Source organism: Opisthorchis viverrini, assembly GCF_000715545.1.
Source record: "Opisthorchis viverrini unplaced genomic scaffold opera_v5_334, whole genome shotgun sequence".
NCBI lineage: Eukaryota > Metazoa > Platyhelminthes > Trematoda > Opisthorchiida > Opisthorchiidae > Opisthorchis > Opisthorchis viverrini.
In genome coordinates, this window is record NW_008751986.1 from 440,266 (window position 1) to 453,979 (window position 13,714).

The 13,714-nt window shown below is 45.3% G+C and overlaps 2 protein-coding genes across 2 annotated transcripts; one reads left to right on the forward strand and one right to left on the reverse strand.

Moving 5' to 3' along the window:
- Positions 1-4,410: 4,410 nt before the first annotated feature.
- T265_10055 (hypothetical protein) lies at positions 4,411-9,123 on the forward strand (the record flags this gene model as incomplete). The annotated part of the gene is made up of 2 exons (XM_009176309.1): positions 4,411-5,637; positions 8,797-9,123. 2 exons carry the CDS (start codon positions 4,411-4,413, stop codon positions 9,121-9,123), a joined length of 1,554 nt encoding a protein of 517 aa, XP_009174573.1.
- On the reverse strand, positions 6,931-7,338 carry T265_10056 (hypothetical protein; the record flags this gene model as incomplete). Its single annotated transcript, XM_009176310.1, has 1 exon — positions 6,931-7,338. One exon carries the CDS (start codon positions 7,336-7,338, stop codon positions 6,931-6,933), a length of 408 nt encoding a protein of 135 aa, XP_009174574.1.
- Positions 9,124-13,714: the final 4,591 nt, after the last annotated feature.

Sequence of the window (13,714 nt, forward strand, 5' to 3'; positions counted from 1 at the left end):
TCTGCAATAGACCTCTTTCTATATTGATGTGACTATTCTGGTTAATTTACACTAAGAGAGCAAGCGGTGAACTCCAGTTCCACTCTTACTAGAGCTTATAATCAGTCCGTAAAATCTTCATTCTTCGACTCCTGTAAAAAATCAGAGAGCGTGGGTTCAAAGTACAGTAACGGGTACTACCCCTTACTGAATTCTTAGGTCTTTTCTCACTGACTAGCGCAGTCTTGAGGTACAAAAAATCAGTTTGCGTTTTTTCCTTTTTTCTCTTCAATTTTCTCCTGTACGAGTATAAGCTGACATGGATATCTCAGATCTTGCTTCCCCATACACGATGGCCGTTGGCAAGGTCTCCACAGATAGGACGTTGGTTCAAGTGGCACAAGTCGTCGACAGTATGTAGACCAATACTTTCGACATCCGATTACGCTAATCGATATTTAACTGATCTCAACAGCGACGCACAATGCCCTTGTTGCACTTTTCCTCCCATTGTTTGCCATTATTTGCACGTAGTTTTTCAACCACTGGTATGCATATGAAGTCCGGTTGTCCATTTGTACTGGTCTGGCGATGATCCCTGGCCTGATGCTTTTCGTGATCCCTCAATAAGACCGTTATCACCACTGTCACCTCTTAAGTTGCGTAACAGGTCAAGTTGAGCGTATACTTTAGTGAGTCGTTTAAGCGGATTGCTGGGTTCCTTCTCATTGGGCCACCCAACTGTACCTTCCCATCGAAACAATACGGATACTATGTAATACGGAATTCGCCCACCCATCGTGGTAGCCTTGTTCCGTGGTCCTAACCGCACCCGTGCGAACCGAGCTTGGGTATGAAGGAACTCAGGCTAGCGTCGCTGTTGATTTACGTTGATTGGGCTTGAATAAAGAAAAGAAAGCGTTCAGCTGTAGCACCCTTCCGGTGCCTAGCTGCCATGCCACCCGAAGGAAGCACGAGGGATGGGATACTGCCAGGTTGCCCAAGCCTAGACAAGGGAAGTCGAGTGGCGGAGGTCGGATTCCAACCACGGACCTTCCGGTCAGTAGATTCGCCCTCTAACCACTTGGGCCATCTCGTCCCGAGTGCTTGAATGCTCCTCCTTGATAGTTTTCTGCTCAAACTTTGCCTCCCATGATCACTTTGCTGAGACCTTTTCGTTCCTCTGGATTTTTTAAATAATAGTTTCTCTTGTTCTCAGGTGCCACCACTTCTTGACTGTCGTTCCTGTAGTTGAGACAAACTAACCGCTTGTCTCAACATATTAACCAGATATTTCAACAACAATTGGTTGCACTATGCGAGCGGGCTGATTGGGGGCCTATCGGTGCCGTTCAGCAACAGAGCCTATGTTATCCTGTTTTTTTCCATAGCGTAACTCAGAGGCTCGGAGAATACAATCATCGCACTCCAAGATACTGATGGCTCACTTTACCTTTTTGCCTTGTGGCTCTGATGCACGAACAGGTAGTACGTAGGAACGTGGGTTGAAACAATCGGTTGGAAAGTCCCACACCGCACCAAGGATGACAATTCAAATTCCCTCACGAATCTTCAGCCTGCCCCCCATTTTTTAGTGGCCGACAGTGTGCATGTATTTTTTCGTACAGTATACGGAAATCCTTCTCTTTAGCACTCGCTGTATCTGGAATAAACACCGTAGGCGGCGTTGCACTATTTACGTTCGTCGGTGCGCCTATACCTCATCCTCTCATCATCACTGTCATCAGTCCATCGTATGTCACATCCTAAGAAGTCACTGGACTTTATATGTAAACAAACTCCTCTTGGCCCAACTCGACTGTAGAATATCGTATAGAAGTCTTGTCCAAAAATGTCACAGTGTGCAGGTGTCAGCTCGAGATAATTCAGTAGTTAATGTGCGAACTTATTGACCAGAAAGTCCGTGGTTCGAACCCAATCTCTGCATCTCGACTGCTCCTTTCTAGGCTGAAAATATAATCAGCTTCGCTTGTTATTCATACTCCATCAGAACTGCTCTCTGGAGCACGTAAGAATCTCTCAGAGAAGATTTACCGTGGTCACACTCGCCGACCGATTAACTTGGCTAACTGGTCTACAGATAGCTTTCAAACACTGGTAGCGTTTGAGACCTGAGAAAATGAGTAGCATGTCTGTCGTAACTTTTGGTTTAGTTAATAATCCTGTGATAGAACTTCTGGATTTACTGGCTGTCCAAATATTCATAATCGTTATAGATTTCCTTTAATCGATCATCCTGCTTGCCCTGCACACCTACGCTACTTGGACACGCTGCATGTCATAAACGTAATTGATCTTCTTGCTGAGTAACAGCTTACCATGATATAACTGACCCGAACAGGATACACTGGCGGATGACCCTTGATACTCCGTATAACTTTGGCACATTCCAGTTGAAAGCCAGTGGAGATTATCAGGTTTCCTAGGGACTGGTGAGACATGCTACTGTGTGGTGGCATACTTGATGCGCTGGGCACTTGATGGGATTATTTCACCTGTTCAAAAGTGCCTACAAGTTTCGCATTGTAGCCCTTCTATTGAATCCATCAAGCTTTTCGCTCTTTGCGGAAACCCAGTTTTATCTGGCGTTGGATGATGCACTGAATTTGGTTGTGGTTGCAACCAGAAGGAATCTATTGCCAAACCCCCAACAAATTTACGGTTCTCTCAGACATCTAACGCTTGAGTTAGGCCGGCTGGATGGGTAGGGAGAAGTTTTAGCATCATGTACAGCTTTGGATATCTCGCTCCAGCAAAAGTTTATACATATAACATAACAATATTATGTATATAAATATATAATATGGGGTCGACAGGCAGGCGTTGGAGGAACAGGTTCTGTCTGATACGCTTGTTTGAAATCACGATCTTTCAGCTTCTCAATAGCTGCGGGGTGTGTGCTTCTGCGTAGACCTGAAAAGTGTAACGAAGGGAGATTGACTTCTCTTTCTCGAAAATTTTTTTTACAGAAGTTGCCAAGCGAACCACTCAGAGGCCTTTAATTAATGGGTATCCAATTAAATAGAAACGCTCAATACAACAACCACCGCGGCATGTCCAGCTCCATCAGCCTTTGCATTAGCAGAGATGCGTAACCGAAACCTGAAAGAGAGTGAGGGGCCAGTCAGTTCAGTTACAGTACTTGCATCCTGTATCCTTGTTTCTGACAACATAAATAAATACAGGCCGCCCAGTGTACTAGCAAGAGCCTCTTGTTATCCTGCTTGCTTCAGTTTGCGAACATTAAAGGCAGCTAAGTAGACCGGCTTTCAGGGTTCGAAAACAGACTTCGAAGTGTTTAGGATTGTTATTAAAGTCAGACTTACAGAACCTGCAGCTGGGTGTGATGCACGGCGAGCATAGCGGTCAGTCATTGTGCTGGGACCTGCAGAGAGAGTATTCAAATTTGCCCGGAGTAGGCTAGAAGAGGGATAACGTTAAAGTGCAGGAGGTGAGGAGTCAGTAGTAGCAAGTTTTCGCTTGTCTGCCGTGCTGTATGCTGCGGGTGATGACACTACGTAACCGCTGATGTTGCATGAGAGCGTTGTTAGTTGTAAGTATCATTGTTGTATATATCCTGGGATACTGATAGGGTGTCCAGACGTGGATAGGAGGACGATTACGGTCCTCGACCAAAGTCTTTGGCTCAGAAGCCTGACTATAAGGCAGTGGTATCTGGCAGAAAACACAAGTGCAATACCATCTTTGTGGAACAAGTGGCCGCACATGTTTTAATCCCCAACCTGTAGCTCCAGGAGACTGTGTTGGTCAAACTAACCATTGACCAACCTGGCATGCGAGCATGTGATTGTCGCATGGACACCACCCACCATAGCTCAATGAGTCACGGAGACACAAACTATCACACGATAAAGTCCGGCCTGTTTGGGACGGAGTGACTGGTTCCTGTCGTATTTGTTTTGGACTCCACTTCGGTTCAAAATGCTAAGCTTATTAGTGTAGCGGGAAATATCTTGGGTGCAATGTACAAGATTGACATTTTGTATAATACACAAGGTACCAGTGTTAGTGTTGTATTAGGAATCTACCTAAGTGTACGCAGTGTGTACACAGTAGTTCTAACCTTCCATCCATTGTAAGGAGATTTGTCTGAGGTTGCCTTTCGTTTTCCAATGAGCATCTGCTATATCCATCCGTCCCCCCGGCCATCATGTGACCAAGGGTTTACGGGAGTGCTTACTCAGCGCCCTTCTGTGAACCACAACCAACGTGATTTCCCCTATGCTACGGTATTTTCAGGGTTTCTGTGGTTGTCTCATTTAGTACCTTCTGTATACAAAACCGTATTCCCTTTCTGACTGACGGTCTTCATACCCCAAAATACTTTGTGTTGTCGATCGCCACTTCAATGAATTGACTATTTTCCTTTTCAGAGTTGTTTCTCAACCGATGAATCCATCTGGTAGTCACCCAGCTGATGCGTTCACTGGGGCCTCATTGCCGTTCGAAAGGAATTCGTCTCCACCGGCGCGTCCTCGTGATGCACCCAAATTAAATCAGGTCGCTGGGTCTAAGGGAGCCATATCCGACCGCACAAAAATCTTCAAACAGGATGCTAAACCCAATTTAACTCAGGTGGCCAATGAATATGCTCGTCAGCAGCAAATGTTTGGACTTACCGGCCTGCCTGTGAAGCGAAAACGTGGAAGGCCGCGCAAATATACCACGTTGACTGTTTTTCAGACGCCACCGGCCACACGTTCTCCCCAGCATTCCGGCGTTTCCACTGCACGAAACAGTATGCCTTCTTTTTCCTACACTACGGCCACAGCGGGCTCACAACCCATACAGTCAGCAACGACACCAACCATTGCTTCTTCAACCGTCATGCCCACTCTTTCAATCTATACACCCCTTACCGTGGGCGCTCCTCTGCCTGGACTTTATTCAGCTGGTCTGCTTCTTCCAGGCCCCAACATGCCTTTGAATAGTTTGGACACAGCTGTGGCACGAACGGACTCCCCAGTTACAGGTAATGTGGATTCCAGTTCCACAAGTTATACCTTAGCGATGACCGTGTCTAGCCAACATTCGGGAAGCACTGAACCTGCTGTTGCCCGATCGCCACAGGCCCTCGACTCGACGCCACAGCATTCGAACAGCAGCCCATCTAGTGTACCTCCCGGTCTCCCAGTTGACCAGAACTCATCTTCGTGTGATGCCTGTTCTGCACACACCCTCAGTGGTATGAATCCTTGTGTTGATTCTTTTGTGGGCTCTAATGTCTCTGCTTGCTCCGTTACCAGCTCAACGTCCGTCTGCAAGTTTTCCGGCTCTTCCGTCATACCTGGGTGGTGCAACAATTCAGGCACAAGTACTGCCACACCAACAGCGCTCTGTATGTCTCCGCACGTCTATCTGGATCCAAGCCGACCTGCGCCATCGGTGATGGATGTATGCCAATCAAACAGCGGTACTGATTTTCCCATTAATCCCTGTTCTGGTCGAAGTGAGTTGGATCTAATGACTCGTCTTCTCCCTCAAGCTACCGCTGCCTTACGTGCCTCAAAGGGAGCCGGTTTGTCTGGTCCGCACTCATGGAACGTGGATATGGTGGGAAGTTTTATTGGCACGCTTCCAGGCTGCAAGCAGTTTGCATCAAAGTTCACGGAAAACGTAAGTTTTTCAAATGTCTGCACGGTTAAACCATTTGCCCTATCACAGCCAAAACCCAACATATCCAGATTAGATTACAAGTGCGTGTTTGGCAGATTCAGTTGCAGTATTAACTGAAACCACCCTTTACTGATCTAGGTGAAGACTGAAAAAATGGTGCGTCGGAAATGAGCATGAGAAATCAGTTTCAGTACTGTATGTTGAAGCTATTTACGGTTTCTTCACAATTCTCTGAGGCAAGCACCATCATCTAAATCATCATGAACCACATCTCATCATTTATAGAAGAAGCCTTCGAGAAGTACACTTTATTCTTCGGCCCCAATTCGTTTCTGCTTCCGGGCAACGGAGGCTCCCCGAAGGAACCATATTCCCGAGACGATCATGGCCTATTGACAAGAAGGCGAAATATAAGCTAAACAGAGGGACACTTTGATCAGTTCGTGACTAGAGTCGTACTCTGATATGCCGTTTGTAATGCAAGATCTTTTGATCCGTGCTATGTTTATCTGTCTACCCTTCATCAGGCAAGGGTAGAGAATCAAAGCACATAAGTTCGTCAAGCTGACAAACGGCCGACAAACAGGTCCCATCATAATTCAACATCGTATTTGAGTTACCTGTAAACTTGAAGTTGTCAACTTGTTTGGTATCTTATAGCGGTACATCATCCAAAGAGCATTTTTGACTGTGGCGAAGTAGTTGTTTGTACGAAAAACGAACAACCGACTGGCTGGAAGCGTTTGAACTGAAACTGAGGGGAGCGTATAGCTGTTGCTATTTCTTCTATCAATGGTAAGGAATCCAAGTATGTAGAATGTGCAACAAACGGACAACTGATTTTGTACATTGAAGCTCTGAATTGTCTCCTAAATTTATCTTCTGGCCAGCGTCCAATAAAACTCTCGTTTTCATTAACTTAGGATGCATATCTCATCAAAAGAGATTTATGTGAGCTATGAAAGGTATCTACCGCTCCTTCCTATCAAGCAATAAACTTCCTAACTATTTATCTTTTAACTGGTGTTTATTCTAAGAGTATACAGGCGCCGAGAACCTTTGCATATATGGTAGAAGAGAGCATACCCCCAAAACGAGCACGATTTTGATCATTCTCGATAATACGCTTCATTGGTGGAATTACTATCGTGTTCCTCATTTATCTGAACTCCGTTAGGAACCTCTGAACTGTATTTTTGTTTAAGAACACAGATATTAGGAGATTGACATGCCGAGCGTGAGTTCGTCATATTCTTCAGGCTCGGTACCGTATTGCAGTTGTAAAGTCGTCCTTCATGCGGCTTCAGAACAAACCTCTCGCTGTGCCAAATCCGGAAAGCTCATGGATGTTATATGATAGTGCGTTAGCCACGCTTCTGAGTGGTAGTTCATTAATAGATCTGGCTCAATGTTAGAGCGTTTCCACTGTGATCTTTTTTTTGGAGGAGGTGGAATCAGGCGCTTGTTCAAGCGGGCAGTGTATGTCCGTTGATTCTGGGGGCTTGTTCCCTCAAAGGGAATTGCGGTGGAAAAATATCCGCTGACTTCGAAATTTTCGACTTGCTGGAGAAGTTTCTTCTTACGCAGCTTGTTCGCGAGCAGTTGACGGTATTTCTTTAGGAAAATGAACATCTGTACGTTTTTTGCTGATTTCGATTCGGATTCTAAAAGCAGTCCAATGTACGGGGGAGTTTTCACCATCGACACCCAACTGACCCAGAACACTGACCACTTTATACGTGGACTTATAGTAGACGGTATTTACCCTTGTGGGGAACAGCGGAGGTCTAACCCCGACTTTTGGCTCCACGGAGAGAAACAAATCCTTGCAAAAACGTCAGTCCAATGGCCGCTTCGAAGAGTTTACTACATTTACGCTATGCACGGATTTCGGATATAGGTGGCGCAGAAAGAAACGGGTTTTGATGAGGCCGCGTCTTGAGGATATTTTGTTTGTTTTTATTGTCAGTTGTTTTCTCAAACTTCTGTGAAATAACCAAATGCAATTTTCATTTCACTACGCTTATTCGATGGTTTATTTTACCTTCTTTCCTTTAGTTTGGCTCTCCAAATAGGCGGCTTACCCCGGCCACCACTTTATTATGTGATTCCATCTAGAACGCAGAGTGTGAAAATACAGTATAGTGGGGTGCATTAGCTACAAACGGAGAAGCAAAATACAGCGGCTCCACTTGCTGCAACTGTTTACTCATTAGGAATAGTGGGTGTAGAATATAGCATCCACGCATTAATGAACGACACGTGTTTGCACGACGTCTTCAGCCTTCTCTTACAAAATATGGAAATGTTATTTGATGAAACTGTATATTGGTTGATTCCGTTTACCGCTTTTACCAAGAACGAAGTTCATTGATTGGCCTGGTCTATCAGAAGAGGGTATTAATACGTTTCGGCCAAACAGTATAGGTTGACTATGATTAAAACAAAAAAGTATGTATCGCCAAGCAAGGGTCATTTAGCATATGGTCTTACACTCCCCAACAAATGATGAACCCCATTGTTTGCCTTCATTTTGTACATCCGGATGACTTTTCCCACTTCCATGGTCTAATTCACAAAAGTGTAGTATCACAGAACCAGACTAGAATTGTTCCGATAATTACAGTTTAAGCACTTACGTTTTTGGGGTTCAGTGCTCTGAGTTAGTATTGGTATCGCGATCTTGGTATCCGTGTTACTCTTTGTCGCCATTGCTTACAGTAGGATTTCCAGTAGTTGTGACGTGCGCTTTGCACAATTGCATGCTTGACCGTCGATTATGACGACGCATCGGCTGCTGACTGACAGTTTCTGTACCGAATTCAGATAGATGGCTGCAACTTTTTGGTCCTAGTAGATGTAAAAGCGAGTGCAATATTCCCCCACCGACGCATCACTCGTCACATAAGAATAGTGAAGGAAGGAAACACTTGTAGCTGTTGATCGTAAGGGGACACAATTAGCACGTATATTGCCCCTTATTCATTCTTGGCCAATAGAGAAGCACTGTCACAGGTTTTCTGGTATGCTCCAGGTGACTCAGCCCCAACATGCTTAGTAATCTGAGTTACCTTGGACGAGCCATTTGGTATCTGATCTTTCATCCGCCAGCACGTTAACCTGTGTTGCAATTCGCCCCCTTTTTTCATTTTCCCACAGGAGATCGATGGTGCAGCACTGCTGTGTCTTGAGCAGCATGATTTGATGCAGATACTGGGAATGAAACTTGGCCCTGCTGTTAAAGTTGCTGGTGCTATCCAAACCCTCCGTAGAAGCTTGATGGCCACCCCTGTATCAGAACTTCATCCGGAATACGCCGGGGCAATGGCTGCTGCAGTTTCTTGTTTCAGCAGCAATCGACCGACTGCCTCTTCGCAGGTGGATAGTCTACTCTCTGATGAGAGTGAAAGGACAGTTGCCTTTGCGCCGTCTGGTCACTCATCACAGCGAACTCCTTCCACAGGAGACGCAGTCTCGGTAGCGTGATCTACACTTGCAAACGGACTATGCATGCACGACGAATTTCTCGCAACACGTTCTTGTCATGTACTGTCATTTCCATCGCTTTTTGTGCAGTTACGTCGATGTACAGAGCTACAACTTTTCACAGGCTCATTGTCCAGGTAAACGCACTAGTAGTGCCTTTAACGTTTCGTGCCAGACACAACTAATAAAATACCCTGTCGATCTCCACAGATTACATCATATTTTCTATATCCATTACTAGTTTCCTGATCGATGAGCTTCTCGATTAACTGCTCTCCTACCTCACATGGCTCGGCAGTTTCCGTGCCTTCGAGGGATCTTTAGAGTCGTACTGTTGTTCGTCTTTCCATACTACACGTTTTTTGGTTGGAGTGCGTGCACCTGGGCAGTCAGTATTCTTGACTCTGCGTTCTTTTGGTTGCACGAGACCTTTGCTTGCTCCCACCAGCACTCTATATCCCACCTATTCTGATACTTATATTTGCTTCCCCTCCCATCTGGTTCCATTTTCTTATAGCTTTTGTGATAGATTTAGCATCCAGGCATAGTGTATTTCGCGGGTTCTACTCTTCGTTATACTGACATGCCGAACTGCCGGTGGGTTTGAATGCCGTCAGTTCTGTATTTTTTGCAGTTACGTACTATCAACTGTGTATCGACTGTTCTGTGAGTTACTCCTCACCGGAAACATGTTGAACGTGATCGACGGCTTCTTCGATCGAAACCTACGCATTCCTGCTTCTGCCTGCCTTTTCCCTGCATATTGGCAGTGGTTGAGGCCATTTGCTACTTCCCAGCCACCACTGTGTCATACTTTTATATTGATTCTCAAGTCTCGTTATTGTGGTTAAACCACTATACTGGAAATTCAATTTTGTACTGAANAACCTCCGCATTCTTGCTTCTGCCTGCCTTTTCCCTGCATATTGGCAGGGGTTGAGGCCATTTGCTACTTCCCAGCCACCACTGTGTCATACTTTTATATTGATTCTCAAGTCTCGTTATTGTGGTTAAACCACTATACTGGAAATTCAATTTTGTACTGAATTTTGTTGCTTTTGTTTCCACCTAGGATACCCGTCCGTTGCATCATCTCAGGGTTAAATTGTTTAAAGCAAGCTGCATTACTTCTGTTAGTGACTTCTTTGCCGTTGCTCCATTCTTACAAAAATATCCTAGTCAGTGAATTAAAGTGGAATAGTTGAGTTGGTTGGATCGGACGTGAAAGTCGAACTGTGTCACCATCGTAATCACCGGATATTCCACTCTCGTAAACTGTAAACTCGATGGTGACCTCCCAGAATCGTCAGCACGCCAGATGTATCAGCGAAGACCTCTGTCGATTCATGTGACCGATAAATTCCAAACTACCGATTCGGCCTCTACACTGAATCTTAGATACCGAAAGCATGACATGATGACTGCGTCAGACATCATCACCAAAAAGCACCCTGCTATGACTTAACTTGAACCTGGTTCTTGGTTTCTGTGCTCAAAATAAACCCCAAACGTTCATTGAACTTTTGAGATCTAAGCTCCACTCGGTATTTAATTCCACTGGTCTCTGCGCATTCTCGCATCTAACTGGCGGGATGAATATCAGATGGTCGGTAGTTTCCGAGCCACCAGTGATTCGGGTACCTTCAAACTGCTGGTGCACTATGTGCATATTGTTCCTGTTGGGAAGCCCGAGAAAAATACAGCGCAGTTTTGGAAGACAGTAACCAAATAGTGAATCATCAGGTTATTGGTCGAATAAAGACAATGGACGCATATCGTACTCTCTGGTTAGCCGGTCGGTACGATTAGCTTCTGCTTCCTGCTACCAATATCACGCTGTTTGGTTCATGTGGTCTTCATGATCGGTTTTTATTATACAAAGCCTCACTACACTGACTCTTCAGTTGGTTAATCAGGCTGGTGTCATTTTTCATTCAGCCTGCACTTCTTCAGTTTTGATAAGAGCACGCGCTTTGCAAAGGCTGTCAGGTTCACCTATTTGTCCAATAGTTCTTTGGTCACATATGGTTGAGAGAATAATTCATTCAATGCGACTACTCAGTGTCAACCATATGAAATATCCGAGTCTCCATTGTGTTGCCACAGCTTGAAATAGAGATGAGGCTCAACTGCCCATAGGCGATCCATCTTATAAAGACTGATTCTTTGTAAGGTGGCAATGTACGGAACAACGCACCATGAACAGACACTGACTAAACTGGAATTTTTCTGAATGCGCTGTATCCATTACTAACAAATATTGGAATTATGGACTTAAGAATCCACAAAAAAGAAAAAGTCCCCACCCATCTTGAACAGTAAAAACCTCGATATAAGTGAAATGATTTCAAGGAAGCGCCTGCTCGGCGATCTTTCTGTCTTGTGCCATATCGAAATAAAATTTACCCGGCGATAGAATCCCAGGACAACCCAAGTTTTTCATAACAAACCCGGGATTTACATAGGACAATCCAGTTCCGTCTTTCCGAGAAGAGTTTTGATTATTTCGTCTCAAACCGCTTGTAAGCCTCTGCTGCAGCCTTGTTGGGTATATCAGTGCAGCTGACTTGAAATACCCAGCATAACGGTTGACGCATCGCTAGCTTCATAGTGGGACACCAAATGCTCGTCCCAACAGGTGAAGTCGAACGAAGACAACCTTCTGACAAACAAAGCACCGGCTCATGTCCGTTCTTCTGCTGCCTTTACGACTAGAAGAGAGGGAATCGTTCACAGTCCGACAAAAAGAAGGACAAAGGAACTGCCAGGAATTGGCAGACACCTGTTGTCGTTTCTGCGTTTCATATGAGAATCATCGTGGTACCCCATTCAAAGGGGTGCCGAACACTTGTCACAATTCTCCATTCCTTGTACTCCAACATGTTACTCCAATGCGTTTTAGTATGTGCTTTGCACCTGCAAAGTGCAAAGTACTAGCAGAAAATTAGACGATTGGACCACGAAAGCTGGTCGTGGCATCAGAACTACTTGTGATGGCTGGATAGCTGCATCACGTCGGATGACAGGGTTGATGGCGGAGTGAATGCTAGTGTTGCTCAAGGTCGTCCTTATTTCCTTCGGATTAGACGCCTGTGGTATTAGCCTATCAGTGGAAGACGGTCTACAGGGCAACAGTGCGTCATGTCATAAAGTGTGGATGCAAGTGACGAATGTGAAAGGGTAACAGGAGAATATGAGATGAAAGATTGAAACGTCTCATTCGAATTCACGCCACCAACAGTTCCAGTCAGATGAGATGAATCCCAACGTATGTAAAAATTTTGGTATGGAAACACGTGTCAAAAGACCAACAACCGAAGAAAGGACGAACAATGTTGAATGCTCTTCAACGCGTGGTAAACGCTAGCACGATCAAGACTCGCACATCAGGCACAAAGTGCTCGTCATACTGGATCTGGTGTGAGAGTAAATGACAAAAATGTACATTCAACCCCATGTGCCACGCGTAAAAGTGTCATAAGCACGCAAAGAGCCCACAATGGCAAGGAAACACAAGTCACCGACTGTGACCTTAGGAAGTCCCAGTCCAATAACAGCCTTGGCGGATTGAGGAAAGCAGATCCCTCGATAAGAGATGATGATCGGTTGGTGGACCAAAAAGTCGACATCACAACCGAATGCACGTAGAGCTGAGATTATTGCGAAAAATATTCATCAGCACCATACTTCTGCTTCTTCGCATTTCACACAGTCACTCCGTGCCCATCCGAGACTATGCCGGCCTCCATTACAGTTGCTGGGCGATCTCGAACAGTGATTAGGTCAGGTTTGATGAAGGACGTTGAAGTAGATGCTCTCAACTCCTCGAAGACGATGTATCCCAGTCGACGGAGACATTTTGCGAATTCCCTTGCAACCTGATTATGACGAGCACATCTGGCGTTATGCATGATCCAGCAGGATTGCAAAATATGCACCAAACTCTCCGTTGACCACAGTTTCCACGACATAAGATCGTCTGGCCACCGTGACCATGGCGTGCGCTTCTAACTCTCGTCCTGAGCAGGTTGCATCGGAGCTGGATACCGCGAATAAATACCCGAGGAAACACGCTCTGGAAATACAATCCATCGATTAGAGAGAGACGAAGCGACCGTCAACGCTGTTATGCAGACTATCACCCCAAGCAGCCACCAGCCCTTCCTTGGTGTTTACGCATGCGCCATGGACTCGGATCGGAAGGCTGAGATTCCGAACAATTTTGCCAAATGCGGAATCGTTGACCACTGAGTAGAAAGGAGCTTTTCAATACGCGTTCTCCGCTACATCTAACCTCGTATACACTAGGAAAAGATCCAAGTAGCCCTGTCCTTACATTTCCAGTTTCGACGGTCATTGCCGGATCTTTGTCACCTTGAAGGCTAACTCGTTCACTTCCTTTATTGGTCAGGTCAACCGTAAATAAACGCAACGTCATTTTCAGAAGACTATCATCGGCTTTTTCACCCATATCCAATGCCATATTCAGAGTCTTCGCTAGATAAACACCTGTTTGCAGGTTGGTTTGCTGCTTACTTTTATTGTTACGTACTCATAAAGACTATTCTTCCCGGTAGCAGTGTTTTCCCAG